Source organism: Hyperolius riggenbachi, chromosome 1 (assembly GCF_040937935.1).
Source record: "Hyperolius riggenbachi isolate aHypRig1 chromosome 1, aHypRig1.pri, whole genome shotgun sequence".
Classification (NCBI taxonomy): domain Eukaryota; kingdom Metazoa; phylum Chordata; class Amphibia; order Anura; family Hyperoliidae; genus Hyperolius; species Hyperolius riggenbachi.
In genome coordinates, this window is record NC_090646.1 from 582,241,003 (window position 1) to 582,265,458 (window position 24,456).

The window sequence follows — 24,456 nt, forward strand, 5'->3', positions numbered from 1 at the left end:
AACCGCAATAGACTTCAATGGGGATGCGAACTTTGAAAAAAAAAAATTATGCTGGCCACAAAAGTGATGGAAAAGATGTTTCAAGGGGTCTAACACCTGGAGGGGGGCATGGCGGAGTGGGATACACGCCAAAAGTCCCCGCTAAAAATCTGGATTTGACGCAAAGCAGCGTTTTAAGGGCAGAAATCACATTGAATGCTAAATGACAGGCCTAAAGTGCTTTAAAACATCTTGCATGTGTATACATCAATCAGGGAGTGTAATTAAGGTACTGCTTCACACTGACACACCAAACTCACCGTGCAACGCACCGCAAACAGCTATTTGTGTAGTGACGGCCGTGCTGGACTGGTGCGCACCATGGCGAGAGTGCAGGTTTTGGTGGCTGGTCGCCTGGCTGATGTAGCTGAATGACAGAACAGTGACTGTCCAGCTGATCAAACAGTACAGGTATACAGTGGCGGGTTCACTGAACACAACAGGTATGCAGTGGCGGGTTCACTGAACAGAACAGGTATACAGTAGCGGGTCCACTGAACAGAACAGGTATACAGTGGCGGGTTCACTGAACACAACAGGTATGCAGTGGCGGGTTCACTGAACAGAACAGGTATGCAGTAGCGGGTCCACTGAACAGTACAGGTATACAGTGGCAGGTTCACTGAACAGAACAGGTATGCAGTGGCGGGTTCACTTAACAGAACAGGTATACAGTAGCGGGTCCACTGAACAGAACAGGTATGCAGTGGTGGGTTCACAGAACAGGTATGCAGTGGCAGGTTAACTGAACAGGTATGCAGTGGTGGGTTCACTGAACAGGTATGCAGTGGTGGGTTCACAGTACAGGTATGCAGTGGTGGGTTCACAGTACAGGTATGCAGTGGTGGGTTCACAGAACAGGTATGCAGCGGTGGGTTCACTGAACAGGTATGCAGTGGTGGGTTCACAGTACAGGTATGCAGTGGTGGGTTCACAGAACAGGTATGCAGCCAGGAACAAGCTAAGCCTAACTAATCTTTCCCAATGAGAGACAGTCTGCAGCAGCTCGCCCTACTCTCACTAATGCAGGCACACGAGTGACCGTAATGGCCGCCGCTGCCTGCCTTATATAAGGGGGGTGGGGCTCCAGGGGCTAGTGTAGCCTAATTGGCTACACTGGGCCTGCTGACTGTGATGTAGAGGGTCAAAGTTGACCCTCCATGTGCATTATGGGGCGAACCGAACTTCCGCAAAGGTTCGCCTGCGGGACGCGAACGCGAACCACGGAAGTTCGCATGGAACCGTTCGCAGGCGAACCGTTCGGCCCAACTCTACTCTGGAGATGCTAATAATTCCAGCTTTCATTCATATTTAATGCAAATCCAGCATTGGGAATGGGCTTATCCAAAACTAACAGAAGATGCATTTAAACGTCCCAATACCAAGCATACAATCTGCACGCAAGACAGAATTATTAGGATCTCATTAAAACTGCAGGAATCTTTGCACAGCATTGACTGGGGAATATATGACCGTAATTCACACCATGCATTGGGTGGAGTTCTCCTTTGAGTAGAGCTGGGTCCATATACTGCTGGATTCCATAGCTATCGCATTGTGTGCTATGGCTACAAGTAACAATGCCCTTGCACAAAATAAATGCCCTCTCACCTTGCATTTGAATGGCTTGATATCAGAGTGGACAATCATGTGTGCCTTGAGTGTCTGTTTCTGGACGAAGCTCTTGAAGCACAGATGGCACTGGTAGGCTCGGATGTTGGTGTGGATCAGGATGTGCCTCTTCATATTGGCCAGGAGGGTGAACTCTCTGCCACATATCCCACACTTATGCTCTTTCACACCCTAAATTCAAAAATTAAAATACATTTATGCAGTCTACAACCTGACCCTGCATTGCAAGCATTCCAATATAATCAGAAATGTTTCTGCTGTTATAAATCTTATCTCAGTCAGCCTGGCTCTTTTCTGGTACATTGCCGGGGAAAGTGAAGATTGTTATCTCCCCTCCCACATTCTTACTCCTCAATAATTGGCTGAGGGCAGTTCAGTGTGACATGAGGATGAGAAAAGAAATACACCTCACCCCTCTGCAGAAGCTTTTGAAATACAATCTATTCTGTGCTCACATGTATTTACAAAGCAAGCTAGATATGACAGTGCAGTTTCTAGGAGAAAAAGAGAGTAAGGGAATGGCTTCAGTCAGAGGCAGTAAAGAAGGAAATTGCCTGAAACAGATTTCTCTTTATTTTCCATATAACATTAACTGAAATCAAAACGTGGACAGTACAATAATGTTGAGGGGCGCTGCCAATGTACAAGCAAGGCACGCCCCCGCTTTGGGCCTCACTTTCTGCCCTTCGGCCTGCCCTGTGCTCTGCACGGCGCCCGCAACTTACCAGCATTCCATTGGCGTCTCCTCTCACCGCGCTCTCCTCGCTCTCTCTTGTTGCCGAGCCCGGGTGCAAGTCGGGTCTCCATGGTAACCATGGCGGTAGGAGCGAAGCCGGGCCAGGCTACAGGAGAGAGGGAGGAAAGCGCTGTGAGAGGAGTTGCTGATGTAAGTTTCTACATGACTACCTATACCTACACCTATACTACCTATACTGCACCTATAGCTCGCTACCTATATTGGGGCTCCACCTGTACCTGGCTACCTATACTGGGCACCTATAGCTTTCTACCTATACTGCTGGAAGCATCTGTACCTGGCTACCTATACTGGGCACCTATAGCTCGCTACCTATACTGGGGCTCCACCTGTACCTGGCTACCTATACTGGGCACCTATAGCTCGCTACCTATACTGGGGCTCCACCTGTACCTGGCTACCTATACTGGAACACCTATAGCTCGCTATCTATACTGGGGGCACCACCTAAACCTGGCTACCTATACTGGGGACACCTATGCCTGGATACCTATACTGCAGGGGGGAACAAAAGAGGCACAAACTGAGGTGACACAGAGGGAGACCAGAGGGGGGCAAAAGAGAACGGATTCAGGTTAAGAATGGACCTACAGTCCCTATCTCATTTGTTAACTAGGGAATACCTGTATTTTGCTAGTATAGTATTTGGCTCCACCAACATCATGTTATAGCGATGGCCACTTTTCCACCGCAGTGCGCTTCGTGTGCTGGTCCCTGCAGGGAGGGTGCCCCAAATTATGGGCTGCTTGGGGACACCAAAACCTTAGCTGCACCCTTGCATATGTTTATAAGTAGAACAAGTATTCATCTACTTATTTATGTGTTGTTGTTTTTCAGGGATAATATGGCTGTCCCTGCTGCTTTAAAGTATGAGAGTTCAGATTAGCACATTATGCCTCATCTCCAATTTTGTTGAAATTTCAAAAGTTATTTAAAATAACGTAAGTTAGTTCACATGGGCAGATGACTTGGGTGGTTTAAAGAGGAACTCCAGTGAAAATAATGTAATAAAAAAGTGCTTAATTTTTACGATAATTATGTATTAATGATTTAGTCAGTGTTTGCTCATTGTAAAATCTTTCCTCTCCCTGAATTACCATACTAATTATCACATGGTGACATTTTTACTGCTGGCAGGTGATGTCAATGGAAGGAGATACTGCTTGCTTTTTTGGGCAGTTGGAAACAGCTGTTATTTCCCACAATGCAACAAGGCTCCCACAGTGTGATGTCAGGACCTCTGTCAGGCGCTGACATCACACCAGTGGCGTGGCTACGGAGCTGTGGGCCCCGATGCAAGTTTTGCATGGGGGCCCCCAAGCACTCTTTACATAACAATTGACACGGCACACCAAAACCTGCCAATGGCAACTACAGTGTCAGAGGTGCAAGAAGGGGATGGGGGACAGTTTGTTAATGATTACCATTATTCAAAGCATCAATAGAAGTGATTATTATGATGAGCACAGGACCAATAGAGAGCTAATACTGCAGTTGAGGGAGGGCCCTTCAGGACCCCTTTGGCCCAAGGGCCCCGATACGGTCGCAACCTCTGCAGCATTAATCATTAATTAACAGCCTCATGGTATCTGTGTGGTTGGAAACACTTAGAGCCCTTTTCCATTGCTGAAGTGATGCAAATGCGGCTACCTTGCTACATCGCATCACTTCCACTGCCGTTCTTGTCACTTCCAAGTGACGTCGGGAGATGCAGAAGTGTATGGGCCCGTTTCCACTATGAAGTGATGCGAGTGCTGCAACCTTGCCGCATCGCATAATTTCCACTACCGTTCGCATCACTTGGTAGCTGCAGGACCAGCGACGCACATCTGCGTCGCACATCTGCGTCGCCGGCTAATTAATCAGGAAACAGCTGCTCGCGCGAGCGGCTGCTTCCTGTCAATTCACGGCGGGGGGCTCCGTGAATAGCCTGCGGGCTGCCGATCGCAGCTCGCAGGCTAAATGTAAACACAAGCGGAAATAATCCGCTTTGTTTACATTTTTACAACGCTGCTAACAGTAGCAGCGTTGTACTAGATCAGCGATCCCCGGCCAATCAGCGGCCGGGGATCGCTGTCACATGACAGGCAGGAGCCTGTTAGAGGCTGCACAGGACAGATCCGTTCCTGTGCAGCCTCCGATCTCCGGGGCAGGGAGGGAGAAGAGGGAGAGGGGGAATCCTGCCGTGGAGGGGGCTTTGAGGTGCCCCCCCCCCCCCGCCAGCCACACGCAGGCAGGAGCGATCAGACCCCCCCAGCACATCATCCCCCTAGTGGAGAAAAAAGGGGGGCGATCTGGTCGCTTTGCCTGTTATTTGATCTGTGCTGGGGGCTGTAGAGCCCACCCAGCACAGATCTCAGAAATCAGCGCTGGTCCTTAAGGGGGGGTAAAGGCTGAGTCCTGAAGTGGTTAAACAGACAGAGGTTAGGTCCCAAAATCAACTTCTACAGGTGTGAGTAAGGTCAAATTTGTGCATGTGTAGCCAACTGCAACAAATTCCATCTTTTTTAAGAGACACCTTTAATGACGTACAGTGGAATGCATTCATTTATTCAGGAAACCCACTTTTACGGTCATTTTCCTGGTTTCAGCATCAGTAACACTTCCTACATCTACATATTGCTGTACAGTATATTGGTATGTAACCTTGCCCTCCCAGCGCTGCTTACTTTAGGCTGTTTAGCTCTGCGGAATTCATTCTGGGAGACCAGGTATATTTTCTACTGGCTTTAGAACTCAAGTAAACAAACATTACACAAAGATTAAAGATGCCATCACCTGTGACAAATGTAAGAATGTAGATTGGGGTGAGGAAAGATTTTACAATGGGCAAACACGGACTAAATCATTTAGAAATTACTATTGCAACAAAAATAAGCAATTTGATTCATCGCATTATGCTCACTACAGTTCCTCTTAAAAGCGGACCTGAACCCAGGACTTCCTCTCTGCTCTAACAGAAAAGCAACTTCATAATATCCTTTATAGAAAACAATTTCTTTGTTACTGCTTTCATTTTTCCACAGAGATGCTGCTGTTTAGTTACTTCCTGGTTTCACAGAAGAACATACAGCGTTAACCGCCAGTATTTACACATAGCCTGTCTGAATAGCACAGATCACACAGGTGGCAGCTCAAATTGTAGTGATGTATTACTAGTAGATAAGGAGAATTAGATAGCCTGTTATCTCTAAATATACAAACAGGGTGAGTTTGTTTTCTGAGTTTTACTTTCTCTCCACTGGAAAAGTTTAGGTCCTCTTTAAAGTGGACCTGAACTCTTCCACAGGACAGTAGGAAAACATAGAAATGCAAGTATTTGTTATATATGTATCTAGAGAGTTTATCCTGTCTTATTCCCCCCCCCCCCCCCCCTTGTGTCTTATCACAAGTTGTGATTTGATCTCTCCCCTGTGTCAGCTGACTGCCACAGCAGATAAGCAGATAAGCTTGTTTAAAAAGCACAGGATGTGAACAATATGTCTTCTTCCATGAAAGCAAGAAGTACGAACAGTGCAGATTTATTGCAGGATTTGTATCAGCTGCAGCAAAGACATGTTATTCTGTAGAGGTTATTATGCTGTTGAGTACCTTTTAGAGCAGAGAGGGATTCTGAGTTCAGGTGCGCTTTAAAGGACTTACGAGGCGAAATTAGGAAAAAAAGTTAATCACCTGCCTCATCTTTTAAGGCACGGAGGACGCCGTCCGCGCCCTCCGTGCCGATCCGCCGGGTCCCCCCGCTCATTAGCCCCCCGGGCCGGCTCCCGACCCCACGACCCGGGTCGGGCTCTCCTGCCTCTTCAAAGATGGCCGCTTCCTCTGGGCGCGGCTGCGCAGCTCTAGGGCCACCCCCCCGATCGGGCCATTTTAGGAGAGGCAGGAGAGCCCGACCCGTGCCGTGGGGTCGGGAGCCGGCCCGGGGGGCTAATGAGCGGGGGGACCTGGCGGATCGGCACGGAGGGCGCGGACGGCGTCCTCCGTGCCTTAAAAGATGAGGCAGGTGATTAACTTTTTTTTCCTAATTTCGCCTCGTAAGTCCTTTAAGGAGGATTACCCATACTATGCATCAAAAAGGAGGAGCTTAACCACTTGAGGACCCACCCTTTACCCCCCCTTAAGGACCAGCGCTGTTGTAGCTGATCTGTGCTGGGTGGGCTCTGCAGCCCCCAGCACAGATCAGCGTGCAGGCAGAGCGACCAGATCGCCCCCCTTTTTTCCCCACTAGGGGGATGATGTGCTGGGGGGGTCTGATCGCTCCTGCCTGCTGGGTGTTGCGGGGGGGGGGGCACCTCAAAGCCCCCCTCCGTGGCGAAATCCTCTCCCTCCCTCTCCTACCTGGCCCCCCCTTGGAGATCCGGGCTGCACAGGACGCTATCCGTCCTGTGCAGCCAGTGACGGGACGTCCCCTGTCACATGGCGGCGATCCCCGGCCGCTGATTGGCCGGGGATCGCCGATCTGCCTTACGGCGCTGCTGCGCAGCAGCGCCGTACAAATGTAAACAAAGCGGATTATTTCCGCTTGTGTTTACATTTAGCCTGCGAGCCGCCATCGGCGGCCTGCAGGCTATTCACGGAGCCCCCCGCCGTGAATTGACAGGAAGCAGCCGCTCTCACGAGCGGCTGCTTCCTGATTAATCAGCCTGCAGCTGGTGACGCAATACTGCGTCGCTGGTCCTGCAGCTGCCACTTTGCCGATGCGCGGTATGAGTGCGCGGTCGGCAAGTGGTTAAGTATGTGCACTAACACGTCAGAAATCAATTGTACCTTATGCTCATCCAATACAGACCGTGACACAGCCCTCAAATGTGCACATAATAAAACAAAAAAAAGCTTGGGCTCTGGGTGTCAACAAGGAATACAAAATGTATTGAGTACAATACTGACAAACCTATCTCCAAGAACAATACTAAGCAATCAATTGTAATCAACAACACAAAAAGTTAAAAACAAGAACACAGCACTTCAATCGCAACACGTGTGTGGTGACATAGCAATCATGCATCCATCACTTGCCCGCGCATTCACCTCAAAGTGCACCGTGCCCAGTAGCGTGTCCAAAAGTTGGGGGGCCCCCTTAAAACTTTTTAACAACAGAGATTGTAATCCACTCACAGCAGTGACTCAGATCGTTTGTTTATGACAGTCACATCCCGTTTTATTCCCCGATTGCGCAATTTGGTAAAGGCTGTAACATGGGGAGATCTCACCAACTTAACCGCTTGTGTTACTCCCATCCAGTAACGCCGCCTCACGTGGACCCAGCTGATCCTGAAGGTCCTGTCACCCCTGCTCAATCGCAGCAGGGGATTTTCTAGTGATGATTCACCGGCAAAGAGAGAGAGCACAAGAGCAGTAGCGGGCACACGCTGCTGTGAAGCGGTCAGCTGACCGAAGCTCCGCCCACGACGCGTTTCGAACCACCCAGGTTCTTTCTCAAGGTGTGGCTCGTTCCTGATGCGTCACCCTTTTCACTGCATGTGTCACGCCCATCCCCAGCGAGAATTGAGAGGAGGAGGAGAACAAAGGAAGAGAGGGAGGAGGGAGGTAAGACCGCGCGTCCTGGCCAATCCCTGAATATTTCACACCCTGCATCATCATAACATAGGCAACCCGGGAAGGCTTTACGTACTGCAGCAGCCTGAAGCAGCAACAAGATTCAGCTGTAAGGCCTGGTGCACACCAGAGGAGTTTTTCGGAGCGTTTTGAGTTTTTAAATCTGCTGCTAATGTTATTCTATGTGTCTGTGCACACTGGAGCAATGAGGTTTTGTAAAAAACCCCATAGCATTACATTGGGAAGAGCTTTTAGAGGTTTCAAAACCTCTTCCCAATGTAATGCTATGGGTTTTTTTTTACAAAACCTCATTGCTCCAGTGTGCACAGACACATAGGATAACAGTAGCAGCAGATTTAAAAACTCAAAACGCTCAGAAAAACTCCTCTGGTGTGCACCAGGCCTAAGGCCTGGAACCCACTGAAATCAGCAAACGCAAAACGCAACCGCTAGCGTTTTGTCTGAGCGGTTTGCAAGCGGATTCATGCGTGTTTTTGGTTGTGTTTTGCAACATTGTATTTTTTTCCCCAGCGGGTGCCTAGCGTTTTGCGTTTTGCGTTTTTATCCTGATTGGTCCTGTGAATTATTTTTCATTTTGTTACAGTGTGCTGAACCGCAAAACGCTAGCAAAACCGCTCAGTTTAGGTTTTGCTGAGCGTTTCTGCTAGCGTTTCAATACTTTACATTGAAGCGCTAACGCTCCCAAAATGCTGCAGGTCCTGCGTTTGCGTTTCTGGGAAACGCAAACGCTCCTGTGGAAATTGCCCCATCCATTAACATTAGCCCAGCGTTTTGGCAAACTGCTAGCGTATCGCAGTGCTGCCAAAACGCCGTCAAAAGCGCTCCTGTGGGTTCCAGCCCTAAGAGTCCATAGCAGTGCATACATCAGTCACCATAGTTCCAATTATTTTGGTTTTTCTCATCATAATTGCTTTCAGGGTACTGCCCCTGTGCCATCCGGTATCCACATCTTCCAAAAAGTTCTGGGGGTTTAAGGTCACTTCGCATTATTACTTTTTTACTTTTTTTACATTACATAGCTTCACATTACCCATCCTAGTAGGCATCAAGGAAGTTCATATTATGTTCCCATACGTCTTCTTCCACACTAAGTGCAAGCTTCAGATGCGTATCTTTATCGCCATGGAACGGTACAATTTAACACACGGTGCACTTATATCATTCACTGCGGAACCAGGCGATATCCACACCACAATATAAGTGATACAACTCAAAAGAGCAATCTATCACCAACATTAGTCATATGGCCACATGGAGTGCCACAGGGTCAGCCATACCTTGCTGATTTTTGGAAAGGTGAGAGATCCAATTTTGCATTCAAAGCTTGAATATCCACATTGATTCTTTGCAAAGTAATACTTCATCAAAATCGCCCCAGCGACTTGAGATATTAAGCTTGTATATCCCTTTTACAGTTGTTCCCCTTAACCTATTACCATGAGCCTCTCTATAGTGTTCTGCAATGTTGGTCTGACCTTTCCCCCCAACAATAATAGCCAAGTGCTCCAATACCCGTTCTTTTAGGGCCCTTTTAGTTTTCCCTATATATTTAAGATGACATGGACACTCGATCATATATACCACCTTCTCACTATCACAGTTTATAAAGGATTTTATGTCATACGTAGTGTCACCTAGTCTATTCTGAAAGCTCCTAGTTCTATCAATGAACGGGCAAAGTTTGCACCTGCCACATCTGAACATACCATTTGGCACACGTTCCTGTAGCCAAGTATTAGGTTTGGCCTGTATCTCACTGTGAACCAGGCGGTCTCTGAGGTTGGGGGGAAATGCCAGGGAAAAAAAACACATATTTAAGTAGATAAATACTTGATTACTTGATCTATTTACATCACACATGTATTGTACTGTCCACGTTTTGATTTCAGGGAGTTGTATATAGTAAATGAAGATAATTCTGTTCCTGGAGGGAACCGTGTCTTTTGCCCACAGTTTGAGGCTAAATGCTGATGTCATTTCTTCCCTTAACTTTTTTTTTCTTTTCTCCTCCATCGCTGAGTCACCTCAGCCTTGCTTGTAAACACAAGTGAGCAGAGGATCATGTTTCAGCTAGGCAGATAGGCAGGGAAATAAAGGGAAGAGGAGGAGTAGATTATAGATAAAAAGAATCCCCAGCATGCAACTGAATGGCAATGGCTATTAAAGGGCCAGTGCTTCTAAGGTATGTGATAACTCCAAACCATAACAGCAGAAAAAGTTTTGAAAGTTTTGAATGCAGGATTAGCATCTTTATCATTTAAAGAGACTCTGTAACAAAAATGTCAGCCTTCTTTCTTCTATCCTATAAGTTCCTATACCTGTTCTAATGTGGTCTGTCTTACTGCAGCCTTTCCTAGTTGCACAGTGGCTGTATTATCTCTGTTATCTAATCTAATCTTCTTTCCTCTGCTGGCTTTGTTGGCTCAGGCAGCAATGTGCTGCTCTGCTGTGATAGGATAGAAGTTATGCACACCCTCTCCACGCCCCCTGCAGGCTGTTTATGAGTCACAGACTGAGCTTCTCTGAGCCTGTCACATGCTGGTTAGCAGCCATGTATTTTGTTTGTAAACACTGCCTAAAACTGGCAATTACAAACCAGGATTGCAGCAGGGAGTGGCAGAAACAACAATGAGGGGCTCAGGAGAACATAATGAATAGAATGGTATGCTTTTTATTGTAAGAATTTTAGAGTACAGATTCTCTTTAATACACTCAGACCAGTTGCTATTGAAATTTGATTTTTATGGTGACAATCCCTCTTTAAGTAGAAATGTACTGTTTAAATGAAGCAAACATTGAATTTCATGCCCTGGATCTGGGGCCCTTTCATGCAACCCTGGTATAAACTAAGAGCTTTCTGGTTCTGCAGCTACAGACAAAGGCCTTTGTCATTCATATAAGTACTACACCCATGCATGGTACTGACCTTATGTGTCAGGGAATGTTGCTTGAGATGATGTGGCTGTACAAACTCCATGCCGCACTCTGAGCAGATATAAGGCCGGATGTCCTTGTGTTTCATCATGTGGTTCTGAAGCTGGCTTGGATATTGGAATGTCTTATCACACTCAGTGCAGTTGTATTGTACAGGACCCCTGTGGACTGTTAAGTGTCTTTTAAGTTGTGCCAGCGTGGGGAAATCCAGGCCGCACTCCACGCAAATATTTTCTCTACCGCTCTCATGCTTTGCTTCATGAACCTTCAACTCGCTTGGGTAGGCAAATCCCCGACCACATATCCTGCAGTTGTATGGCTTTACGTCACTGTGCTGCATCATGTGCCGCTTTAGATGGCTGGTTTGCGTGAAAGCTTTATTACAGACTTGGCACTTGTGGGGCCTGGTACCCTGGTGAGTTAGCATGTGGGTATGCAGGTGGCTTAGTTGTTTGAAGAGTTTTCCACAACGAGAACAAGCATGGGGTTTAATGCCACTGTGTCCCAAAATGTGTGTCACCAAGTTGTATTTGGAGGTGTATGACTTGTCACACATGGGGCATTTCCATCGCTTCTGATCTCCGACCTCCACGTAGAAACTCTCATCTATCTGAATGTTGATGTCCACCCTCTCCACCTGATGCTTCTGGTCCTCAACATCCTCAGGTTGGGTTTCACTCTTGGCACCTCTCTCTGGTTGACCAGTAGGAAAGCTGTGATGCATATGAAGGTTTTGTGTGGGCGCAGGGTATGGAAACATCATATCAGGGTAGCTTCTGTGAAGATACGGGTATGAGGAGTTTACATAGAGGGGTCTTGGGGGCCACATTAAATTAGTCCTAAAAGTTTCTCTCTTTAGGGAATTTACCCAAAAGTGGTCCATTGTTCTGTAGTACTGTAGGCCAATATTAGATAGCTCAATCATTTTGGGGTTGTAAGTTGACAGAGGAGGTAAGTGATAAAGAAATGGAAGAGATGAAGGGATAAAATGTTTTTCCTCACTGATTCTATTTTTAGCGTCCTCAATGTCATGGGGGTCCATGGAAGGTGACCCCTTTCTTCTGTGTAACCCACTTTCCAAATCTTGAACTCTATGCCGATTGTCAGATGGATGGTCATACTGGTAATAGGGGAAATGAGGCGGGTAGCCTCCATCAAAAGGAGATAGTCTGCTGCACTTTATAATGGAAGGCATTGCTTGTCTGCAGTGGGGAATAACCAGTGGATTCTTCATGTCAGCACTGAAACATGCAGTGTAGTCATTTAATCCATATGTGTCTTTCTGCATTGTCCAGCTGCAAAGATAAATGCGCAAACATCAGGGCTGCATAATAACTTGGTGCTCTATAATATAATAACACAATATAATTGCAGAAAAGCTCATGCTAGTCACTTTATGTTCTTGACGTAACCTAGTTAAAGTGAACCTGAACTCTTGCACAGGACAGAAGGCCAACAGAGAAATGCTCCCTGTATGTATTTAGAGAGTTAAGCCTGTCTAATACCCCTTCATCTGTGGCTAATCACAACTGTAATTTGATCCCTCAGATGTGTCAGCTGGATGCCTGGCAGAGCAGCTAATTTGTAAACACAGTATGTTAACCCTATGCCTGCTTCCATGAAAGCAGGAAGTAGACACACTGTAGACTTAATGCAGGATTTTTATCAGCTGTAACAAAAAATATTTTTTCTTTAAAGGTTATTAAGCTGTTGCTTATCTTTTAGAGCAGAGAGGAAGTTATGAGTTCAGGTCCGCTGCCACAGTTCTGATCAAACCCTAACTCTAACTCTAGTTATATATGTTCCTAGTTTAGTGTAGGCATTCCAATGCAGAGGTTATTTTTATTTGTGTAGGAGCTCGTTCATAATTTGGTCATTAAAAAATGCTAAATCTATTATATTCATCATTTATAAAGTACCTGGTAAGGTACTCCCTCTCCTTCCATATCATGTAGCACAATCCTCCATAGCTGCAAGCTGTGATATCATTAGAGACAACTCTCTCTGTGCTGCACATTCTTAGCAGTCGTGTTACCCACAGAACATACTCCTAACTCCTTCATCTGGACTGTTTCAGGTCTTTAACCAACAAATTAAAAACAGTAATTTTAGCTTTTAAACCCTTATTTCTTAAAATGTTTACCATGTTATCAGATGGTATGTTTCGCTCTGTGCTTTCGGTGGGTCTTTAAAGTGTACCTGAACTGATATGTGGCCGTGATTCTTATGCATAACTTGGCTAGACATTTTTTTTTCTCTCACTGAAATGGTTAAACATTCAGTCATGCAGATGACAGTTTCTCCCTAGTTGAACCTAGTCGGACTATAGCTTAAATTACACCTGTAGGGAGAAACTGCCCCTAGTGGGTACTTGCCTCGGGAAGGGGAAGCCTCTGGATCCTATTAAGGCTTCCCCCAGTCTTTCTCAAAAGCCCAGATCTAGCGCTTGCTCCTCCAGAGAAACGGCCACCACAAATTTAATATCTGTGCGCCTCGATCAGGAACAGTAGCTGCTTGCTGCTCAGACTCCGGCGGAAATAGCCAAACCCGATCAGTTCCGCTCTACTGCGCAGGCCCAGGTTGTTGCTATTTCCGCCAAAGCCCGAGCAGCAAGCAGCAACTGCGCCTGTGCAAGGCGCATACAGGTAACCCAGCAGCGGTGGAAGCGTAATGTGCCTGCTTGATATGCTGGACTTTCTGAGGTGGAGGGGGGGGGGGGGCAGTGCTGGATCTGGGGTGCTAAGGAGGACAAGGGAAGCCTCATTAGTATCCAGAGCCTTTTCCATCCTGAGGTAAGTACACACTAGGGGGACTTTTTTTTCACTACAGGGACTCTTTAACTCTCACCAGGCTCGGTCCGCCCATGATGCGAAGTGAGGCGACTTTCTCAGATTGCAGAAGTCTGGGGGCAGCACCAGGCAGAAACAGGTGAAGAGAGTGCCTGGCCAACCTATACTGGGGTCAATAGTACCTGGCTAACCTATACTGGGGGCAACTGTACCTAGCTACCAATACTGGGGGCACCTATACCTGCCTACCTATACTGGGGGGTTTTGGGGGACTCACTGCAGTTATAATGTGCAGTGCTAATTGTGGGGTGCTGTGCGATCATTCCAATTTGGGGGTGGTGCATCCTCACAAGTTTGCCGCAGGCAGCAAAAAGTCTAGACCTGGCCCTGGCTCTCACTGATAACTAATTACGGCCATAAAACGGTTGCCTGGAACAGAACAGAACAGCTTCTGCGTGCAGGGAATAGATAAAAACAGTCATTAGTTCATAGATTGTGGCTCTCAGACACTATGGCCTCGATTCATAAAGCATTCCCGCATTCGGAAATGCAGAAAACCGCTCACTTTACCGACCACACAGCAAAATATGTATTCATAAAGGCTTTTTCCGCATGAAAAGCCGACATTCGCGAGCAGAGTGATCAATCACCGCCTTGCGCGGTGATTATCATAGCAAAAGTAACAAATGTCAATTCATAAAGATTAGAGGTAGCGGTATGCGGACGGGTATTACCGCTACCTCTGATGTGGCGAGAAGCATGCGGAATACAGTGCAGTGAATGGGACAGACCTCCCAAGCAGCTGCAGAGAGAACACCGCACGGAGGGACTCCGCCTGCTTCTCCTGTTTCCGCATGTCTCCCGACAGCCTAACGCCTGCCTACAGCGGAATATCTCCGCACGCCTGTCACAAGTAGCAAAATTTTTATGAATTACCACCCTGAAGGCGGAAATACCGACAGCGGTGTTTCCCCGCTCGACGTTACCTTCCCGACAGCACTTTTATGAATCGAGGCCTAAAATTCTGTGTCATTCATCTGAGACTGTAGAACATTAAACTTACTTTTTAACTTTTAAACCAAAAAAATAAAATAAAACTGGGATTCTAAAAAAGGTCATTTTTAGGAGTAGGAGGATAGATTTTTTAATAAACAATTGTTTATCTCATCAGTTTATTTTCAGTTCAGGCTTGCTTTAAGTCCACATGCAGAAGTGGTTAATATTATTCAGGATTTTTATTTTAAATTTGAATTATTAGAAAATACAAAATACGTTTTGTCAACCATCGAATTTAGCAAAGTGCTTTATGTTTCATAATTTTGTGTGCTCAGTAGGATCATGATATCCAGTAGAACAGTTCTTCCAATCCGCGTCATAGCTTATTAAGAATATTTCCATCCCGGAGAACTTAATGTTACTTTCATTTCCTGATACTCATCTCAGGTTTCCTGGATTTCAGAATGTTAATGCCAGCTATAAAACAAGTGCATGCTGCCAAAACAAAGCATATCATTCCCTCTAATGCTTGTTGGATTATAACACATTACAACACCTTCACAAACAGGGACGTAGCAATAGGGGGTGCAGAGCTTGCGGGCGGCTGCATCGGGGCCCTTGGGCCAGTGGGGCCCAGTAGGGCCCTCCCTCAACTTCAGTATTAGCTTTCTATTAGTCCTGTGCTCATAATAATCACTTCTATAGACACTTTAATTAGTAGTAATCATTAACAAACTGCTCCTCACCCCCTTCTTGCACCTCTGACACTGTAGTTGCCATTGGCAGGTTTTGGTGCGCCGTATCAATTGTTTTGTATAGAGTGCTTGGGGGGGGGGGGGGGCAAATGCAAAACATGCATCGGGGCCCACAGCTCCTTAGCTACGCCACTGTAAATGTGACTCTTAAAGGGAACCAGAGACGAACAGTATTAAAAAAATGAAAAAGCTTTTATACATACCTGGTGCTTCCTCCAGCTCCATAAGACTGGATTGCTCCCACGCCGCCGTCCTCCGCTGCCTCTATCACCGCTACCGGGTCCCGTTACTTTCGGCGGACGCGGCCAATTGTACGCAAGAGCAGGGTCTCCCTCCAAATCCTTACGCATGCGCCTGAGTAGTATGGAGGCGCATGCGTAAGGATATGGAAGGAGTCCCTGCTCTTGCGTACAATTGGCCGCGTCCGCCGGCAGTGACGCACTGTGCTTGCGTCGACTGGCTCGACTGGCCAAAAGTACGGGACCTGATACCGGCGGACAGAGGCAGCGGAGGACGGGGGCGTGGGAGCGATCCAGGGTTATGGGGCTGGAGGAAGCCCAGGTATGTATAAAATCTTTTTTCCAATGTCTCTGGTTTTCTTTAAGATTGATCCTTACCATTCTGCAAAGCATTAGTAATCAGTGTAAGTAGGAGCTTGAACTTCACAGCAGTCTCCACAAATCTGTATATATTAGCAAGGAACATCAGTGTGCAGAGAGAAGTGATGTGCCTGTAAAAGCTCCACTCTGAGCACATACTTTGTCCAGGCCCCGTGAAGGCACTCAGTGGTAGAGTCCATTTGTATTTGTTTATAGACTCTTTGTTTACCTGATGTAAAATAAATCTCTTTTAAACAGAGCCAGATTAAAGGTGCCCATCTGTCAGAGATCAATGCTGCAACGTTGCTGCCCAATCGATATCTGGCTGGACGTCCCTCAAAGCGGTGTGGTTGGGTACATGGCAGTAGCAACATTTGATTTTGGGATGACCAACAGTAGCAGGGCCAGTTTAACCTCCAATGGTGCCCCTTGTGCCCCCAGCAAATTCAGCCCCCAAGGTCCCCCGAGGCAGCAGGAGGCGTGCCGGCGGATAGGTGAGTGCATGTGCCCGGAGGAAACCCACACAGACACGGGGAGAACAACTCCATGCAGATGTTGCCCTGGCTGAGATATGAACCAGGAATCCAGCGCTTCAAGGCAAGAGTGCTGTACACTACGCCACCATGCTGCCCAGCTATAAACTAACAATAATGATGACCACCAAAACTGGAAAGGTTTAAAGTAAACTAAGCACGCAGGCAACCGTTCGGGTTGGGGGGGGGGATGGGGAGTGACAGCAAGCATTCATAGCACTTTGGCTCGGGTTCACATTAAGGGCTGCTTTACACTATATATTGTGGTTTGCCTGCTTAATGTAGAAGGTATTTGCGATATATCAGCTTTAAGTGTGTAACTTTGGTTGCCCACAATGCACCTCTGCTGAATTTACAAATGATCTCTTTATGCCCCTGAAGCCAGGCCTACATCCAGAACCGCTGGTGTATAGCAAGCCTATAGCTAATACATTTTACAGAGCCACATCAACCTCACATGCAGAAAGCCTGTTCCGGACAGACAGGTGGGTAAACGGTTTTATGAATGGAGTAAAGTATATACAAAATGAATGGGTATCAAATAGGCATTTCTGATTCCCTGGATCCCTTTTTTAATCCGGCTAGAATTATGACTATTATACACTGCTATCCAAATGATGATGATGTTCGATGAAGGTCATGCTCTAGCCTGACAGTTGTTAAATTACTGTATATACTCATGTATAAGCCTAATTTTTCAGCACAAAAAATGTGCTAAAAAGTTACCCCCACGGCTTCTGTGAGTCAGAGGAGCAGAACAGATGGCGAAGCAGGTATGTTACTGGCTGGTTTTGCTAGTGGCTTCCTGTTGTGTCTGTGCCCCCCCACCCTCATCCCCTGCAACATGGTGTGCAGAGTGCGCTGCTCAGGACTACCTGTGTCCCCTGGCTTGTGAAGTGGAGTGTGCAAGCAACATTTCAGCGGTGCAATGCTTGGGGATTCTAACGCCTTCTAGTGGGGCCTTGAGACACAACTGTATGATCCTGTGGCACATCTGGATATGTGGATGGAGGCTGACTTGTACTGGGGCACATCTGGCTACTGGAGAGGGGGCTATACTGGGGATGGGGCTTATACGTGAGTCAATCACTTTATCCTGGTTTCTGAGGGAAAAGTGGGTACCTTGGCTTATATGCGAATATATACGGTATGTATATACCGTCAGGTAGTTGTCCCAAAACAACACAATGGAGCAGCTCACATAACAATCAAATTTTATAAATTGAGCTTTTTGAAAATTCAGTTAGATGTAGGGAAAACTAACTACTACAAGCAGTTTTCTGATTCTTTGAACTATTTTTACTACAAACAATAAAACAATCAGAAAACGTGGTAAAATGTATATTATATATATATTTTTATAATTTCACTTGTAAGTTTGAGCTGTATCTCAACCCACATGCTAAATCACATTAAAAAAAAACAATAAAAATCGAATATGTTTGTCTCATCCTAAAATATCATTCCTACAAATTGTAAACGATTTCAAAAGAAATTAGTGCAAAATGAATACTCACATTGAAAAGGCAATCCCTTACTTACAAACTAGTTCTGTTCTGGAGGTTGGTTGTAATGCCTGGTACACACCATGCTCAAATCGATTATTTCTAAGAGGTCCGATCTGATTTCCAATCTTTTTTTGTTCGATTTTGTATAAAAGTGATCAAAAAACGATCGGATCTGTTGGAAATAATCCATTCAACCCGTCTATTTGACAGGAAATTGCATGGTGTGAGCCAGGCGTAAGTTGAATTTGTTTGTAAGTTGAGTCAAGGGTTATTATATGTAGGGAAATATGGATACATACATGTGGAAAAATGCTGGATTTTGGAGAAACCTGGATTTGAACGTATAGAATAAACCATTTTTGATTGTTCACAATGTGCTTTTAATGTATTTTAAACTACCAGTACTTACAATACTGTAACATGTAACTATAAAAATAAGTAATAACAAAAACAGTGCTGTATATTTTGTGCGTAGAGACTTAGAGCGAGTTGTAACTCGAGACGTTTGTAAGTAGGGTACTTTTTGCATGTATGAATTATCAATAATGATCATGTATTGGGTGTCTTATGAAAACTGCAGGCAGTCACTGCATTGGACATGTACCTGCTGTAGACATAAACACACCTGCAGCTATCTGCATAGATGACACAAGTCTGAAGCCACTGCTTATGGACAGCAGGAAAAAATGTACATGAGCAGGATGGAAACCTGAGGGCTTCTGCACTGAGGATGCTGCGGGCAGCTTGTAAAGGACATGTGGGGACTGCCGATGCTTGGAAATGTTTATTTACCATAATGATGCTTTATTTAATAAGAATGAGTAACAAGAAAAGCATATGAGTTTTTAGTGGGCAGCACGGTGGCTTTAGTGGATAGCACTTAGTGGATAGCGCTTGCACCCTTGCAGCGATGGGTCCCAGTTTGAGTCCCAGCCAGGGCACTATCTTCACAGAGTTTGTATGTTCCCCTCGTGTCTGTGTGGGTTTCATCTGGGTACTCTGGTTTCCTCCAACACCCCAAACATATACATATAAGTTAATTGGCTTCCCCTAAAATTGGCCCTAGTCTACAATAGATGTATGACTATGGTAAGGACTAGCTTGTGAGCTCCTCCGAGGGACAGTCAGTGACATCACTTTGTACTCTGTACAGCGCTGTGGAACATGATCATTTGGGACCACTAATGCTGGGTATACAGTATGGCTATCATTCATAAAAGTGTGTTCGGTAAAAAAAATCTGTGCGGGAAAATACCGCATTCGGTATTTTAGACTTCTGTGTGCTCATTCATAAAAATGTTTACAGTTGCGATAGCAGTGCAGTGATCTCCCAAACTAGGCTGGCGGTAGGTTTGCGTAACATGAGAAGCTGCCTGAGTTGATACATTTTCTCCCTGCAGAGACAGCCTTACAATAAAAGAGGCAGCCCCAACTTACCTTTAGATGTGCATTTTTTTTAAACTTGCCTCTGTTGGCCCTGAATCTGAGCTGAACCTGTCTATTAGTCTTTCTAAACCAGGGGTCTCAAACTCAATTTACCTGGGGGCCGCAGGAGGCAAAGTCAGGATGAGGCTGGGCCGCATAAGGAATTTCACAATCGCGGCGCATCGCTGCCTCTGCCTGCCCCTCTCACTCTTCCTTCACAGAGAGGGGCGGGGAGAGGCGGCGATCCGTGCGCGATTGACGTCAGGAGGGGCAGAGCTGAAGCTGAAAGCTCTGCCCCTTCCAGGAAATGCCGGCGGATTACATGGGAGCACTGAAGCGAACTATAAGGAAGCTTTTGCCGGAGAGGGCCACAAAATATTGTATCGAGGGCCGCAAATGGCCCACGGGCTGCGAGTTTGAGACCCCTGTTCTAAACAATCTATTTCATTGCCACAGCTTAGAAGAACTTAAAGAAATGTTACACATGCAGGCTTTCTGATGTGAAATATATCTGAAAACAGGTACCCAAGAGGTTAAAAAACACAGCCTGGTTATTCTGGAAAGCCTTTTTTGTTCTGCTCTCACTGCTGCTGCCTGGGAGGTCTGTCTCCATTAACTTAGCTGTTATCCGCATGCTTATTGCCTCTTCCAAGGGAGCGGTATTCTCCATCCTGACACCGCCTGCTCTAATCTTTATGAATTGACAGCTAGTGACGTGTTGCGATAATAACCACACAAGGCGGTAATTTATCGCTCTGTTCGGGAATGTCAGCTTTTCATGCGGTAACAGCTTTCATGAATGGACATTTTGCTAAGTGCTCGGTAAAGTCAGCTGTTTACAGCATTACCGCATGCGGGAATGCTTTATGAATTATAGCCAATGAGATTTTTCGGTCGATTTACTGTCCGATCTTATTTCCAGTCGATTTTCCAATCGATTTTCTTATCTTTTCTTAGCAATTTCCATTCACTTCTATGAGAAATCGATCAGAAAAACAAAACGAAAATAATACATGACAGAAATTATCTATTGGACCGTCTATCTGCTGAAGAAACTTATGGTGTATTCCCAGCATAACAGACAAAACTCTCCAGACCAATTTGATCAGATTCATGTCAGATCCCGTCAATCTGATCAGATTGGTTAGGAGATTTTTGTTCATCAGTGGGGCCAATCGACCATTTCTGATTGTTCGTATGAATAATCATCTGTAAAAGATCATTTGGCAAATTGTATAGTTAGCGGCCACCTTTAAAGAGAATCTGTATTGTTAAAATCGCTCAAAAGTAAACATACCAGTGCGTTAAGGGACATCTCCTATTACCCTCTGTCACAATTTTGCTGCTCCCTGCTGCATTAAAAGTGGTTAAAACAGTTTTAAAAAGTTTGTTTATAAACAAACAAAATGGCCACCAAAACAGGAAGTAGGTTGATGTACAGTATGTCCACACATAGAAAATACATCCATACACAAGCGGGCTGTATACAGCCTTCCTTTTGAATCTCAAGAGATCACTTGTGTGTTTCTTTCCCCCTGCAGCTATCATCCACTGAAGTGTCAGGCTGTTTCTTCCTGCAGAATGCAGACAGCTCTGCCTGTATGTAATTCCTCAGTATGTGAAAGCCCAGCCAGCTCAGAGGAGGATTTATCCAGCTTGTAAAAGATAATAGAGCAGAGAGAAGCTGCCCTAATCTAAATAACACACAGGCAGTGTGCATAGAAGGGCCTGGAGGGGGGAGATGCATCACAGAACCACAACACTGAAGAACTTGGCAGCCTTCCAGACACAGGCCGACAAGTCTGACAGGAGAGAGATAAGTTGATTTATTACAGAGATGGTGATAGTAGAAAGTGCTGCAGTAAGCCAGAGCACATTAGAATAGATTTTGGAACTTGTAGGATGGAAGAAAACCAGATGAAATTTTTGTTACGGAGTCTCTTTAAAATGTACCGGAGCCGAAGCTTGTGTACCAAAAGAGATAGTTACCTAAAAACCTCAAGATTCTATTGAGGCTTCATTTGGCATTCTGCATCCCCCCCCCCTCCCCCTCACTGAGCGCAGCACCCCGGAGGATTACCGACAACAGATCATCGCCAATCTTATTGGTGCTGCGCACCTCTTCTGGCATCAGCGTGGCTGCGCATGTGCAGTAAGCTGGAGCTGCTCAACCACAGCTTTGGCTCAGGTTCTCTTTAAAGGACCTCTCTTGTGAAAATCTTACATTTTAAATATATGTAAACATACACAAATAAGAAGTATGTTTCTTTCAGTAAGTAGTAGAAATCTGACATTACCCACAGATTTTGGAGTAGTCCATCTTCTCATGGGGGGCTCTCAGGGTTTTCTTTATTTTTAAAAGCACATCGTGAATGGCAGTTGCTCTGTTCAACTTCCAAAAAAGTGTGCAGCTAGCAAGGAGGCTGGCCAGCATCTTTGTATAAATCTTTTTCAGGGAATGTCTTTATAAAGAATAAAGGCCATGCTGAGAATCCCCCATGAAGAGATGAACTAACCCAAAACCTGTCGGTAATGTCAGATTTCTACTATGTACTGTAAGTGACAGCAACATAGGAGAAAAGTAATTTATGGCTCATTTTACTCTGGAAGAAATGTACTTCTTATTTGTATGTGTTTTAAATTTTAAGATTTTCGTGACCTCTTTAAGTAAAACCTAGCACATAGTTTACTAATAGTTTAATCATTTTTTGTATGATAGTTTAAATGGTACCTAATGTGTGACATGGTGGGAAAACATGCATATATATAGTACCAAGAGTGTAAGAGTTAACAGTCCAGGGCTCTGAATGACAGTTTCTCTCCAGGCAGAGCAATAGACTGTAGAGTAAATCCCACTGATAACTAGATACAGGCTAAAGCTGGACATACACTATACAATTTTTTTTGCCCAATTATAGACATTCGATTAGACAAAAATGTCTAATTAGGAGGAAATTTAAGTGGATTTAAGTAAGTATTTATGATCATAAATATGATCAATATTACAATCGAAACAATGAACTGCGATGTTGGTTTTTGGTCATAGTTGATCGTAATTACAAAAACAAAATTGTATAGTGTATGGCATGACTCTTAAATGGGAGGGAGACAATTCTGACTGAAAGGAATATATAAAAAGGTCAACAGCCCAAGGTTGTAAAACATCTCAAACTGTCATCATTTTTTTTTAGCTTTATAACACAAAATAAGACTGGGATTTCAATGAAACCCTATTTATGAGTAGAGATATTGATATACTTGTTAATCTCATGTGTTTATTTTCAGTTCAAGTTTGCTTTATATCTTTAAATCATGCATGAAAATAATGTAATTCTTCATTGGCTATAATGGGCACCGGCAGTTTAGGTTGGCTCAGATTTTCGTAAATTTGGGGCAACGGCGATCTGCCACAGAGCAGCAACAAAACAACTAGACCATAATTAAAGAAACTGGATGCGAGAGCCATGTGGACGGTGGCATTGTTGACTTCCTTTAAGAAAAAATGCAGCTTGCATGGCCATTGGGCTGATCCTCCTGATTCTAATTCCACCACTAACCCAGAGTATGCATATCAGGTGTTTTGACTTTATTCTGACTGACTGCATGCTTGTTCCAGGTATGGGACTCCAGGGATGACTGACATTTGTTTTTAAGGCAAATAAACATGGCAGCCTCTAAATTACTCTCCGTTTTTGCTTTCTCTTTAAATACAAATAAACATTTTTAATGTGGTATTGTCATCAAAAAATGTTTTCCTCTAAAACATTTAACACAACAAAAAATGAATATGAAACAGTATGAGACTGCTCTGATGTCTTCTGAACACATATTTTCACCTCACTGAAGCTGACTGATCACTTTGCAGGACAAAATATCAAATGTACTCCTAGAGAAGTAATTAGTGAGCAAATAAAGGAGATAAAGTTCTCTGTTACCCCCTGAAAACAGCAGAACCATGTCTGCCTCGTTCTCACAGTGTATACACCAATTCTGGCTGGCAAATGCAGGCTTTTCAATTAGCAGGTAAATGAAGTGTAAAGCATGAGTTTCAACCTTGAAACCCAGTCAGATGGTTTTAGTTGTTCATTTTATGCTGTTTTTTTTAAATACTTTAGACTATAGATGAAATTTGATGATAATACAACTTTAAGAAGCATGCTGAAATTCTGGTAAATAATTAGTAGTTTATTAAACACGTTATGCAATACTTCCTATAGAACAGCTTGTCCATTTATGAAATAATTACTAACAACAACTGTAAAATACAGTCTTAAAATAATATTCAGAAAAAAATCTATCTATCTATCTATCTATCTATCTATCTATCTATCTATCTATCTATCTATCTATCTATCTATCTATCTATCCTGATCACTTAACACCTTAATGCCATTAGAGTGTAAGCAGGAAACCTACTTACTGATCACTGAGAAGGGAGGGCTATGTCTTCTCACTGGCTCCCTGAATGCCCTCTAATGAATCTGATGTCCTTTCGCTCTCTCTGAAAGCCTTAGATCAGAGTGTAGAGAGGACAGTGCAGAAAAGTAACTTAAGAAGGAGAACAGGAACAATCATCTGCTTCTCCTTTTTTTCTGAGATGAGTACCTTCGGAAAGAAGGAAGGAAGGGAGGAGAGAGGAAGTCAACAACCCTATGTTTCCCTGCGAAAAAATAAGGAAACAGCAGATAGACATCTTTTTCTTCTAAAAAAAAAATAATTGGCAGAAGAAGAGAACTGAGAAGGAATTCTAGTGACATTCCAGTCCTGACTATGGAAGGATAAGCACACAGTGCAGAGGACAGGACGAGTGGTGGGAATCCTCTGACTCAATGCAATTTTTTCTCAAGAGTAAAAGGGTGCCTAATGATGTACAGTAACCATCAATGTCCAATAAAATTTCAACTTATGTTAGTCT

General features: G+C 44.8%; 1 protein-coding gene across 1 annotated transcript in view; it reads right to left on the reverse strand.

Annotated features, from left to right (window-relative positions):
* The window catches only part of ZNF366 (zinc finger protein 366), a 36,396-nt gene extending 12,291 nt beyond the window's left edge, over positions 1 to 24,105 (reverse strand). Inside the window, exons 1-3 of the mRNA XM_068248274.1 lie at positions 23,962 to 24,105; positions 10,929 to 12,231; positions 1,651 to 1,842 (exon numbers count right to left, since the gene is read on the reverse strand). Of these exons, the coding sequence (XP_068104375.1) occupies positions 1,651 to 1,842; positions 10,929 to 12,224 (1,488 nt within the window). The 5' untranslated portion in view covers positions 12,225 to 12,231; positions 23,962 to 24,105. The remainder of the gene's footprint in view (positions 1 to 1,650; positions 1,843 to 10,928; positions 12,232 to 23,961) is intronic.
* Positions 24,106 to 24,456: the final 351 nt, after the last annotated feature.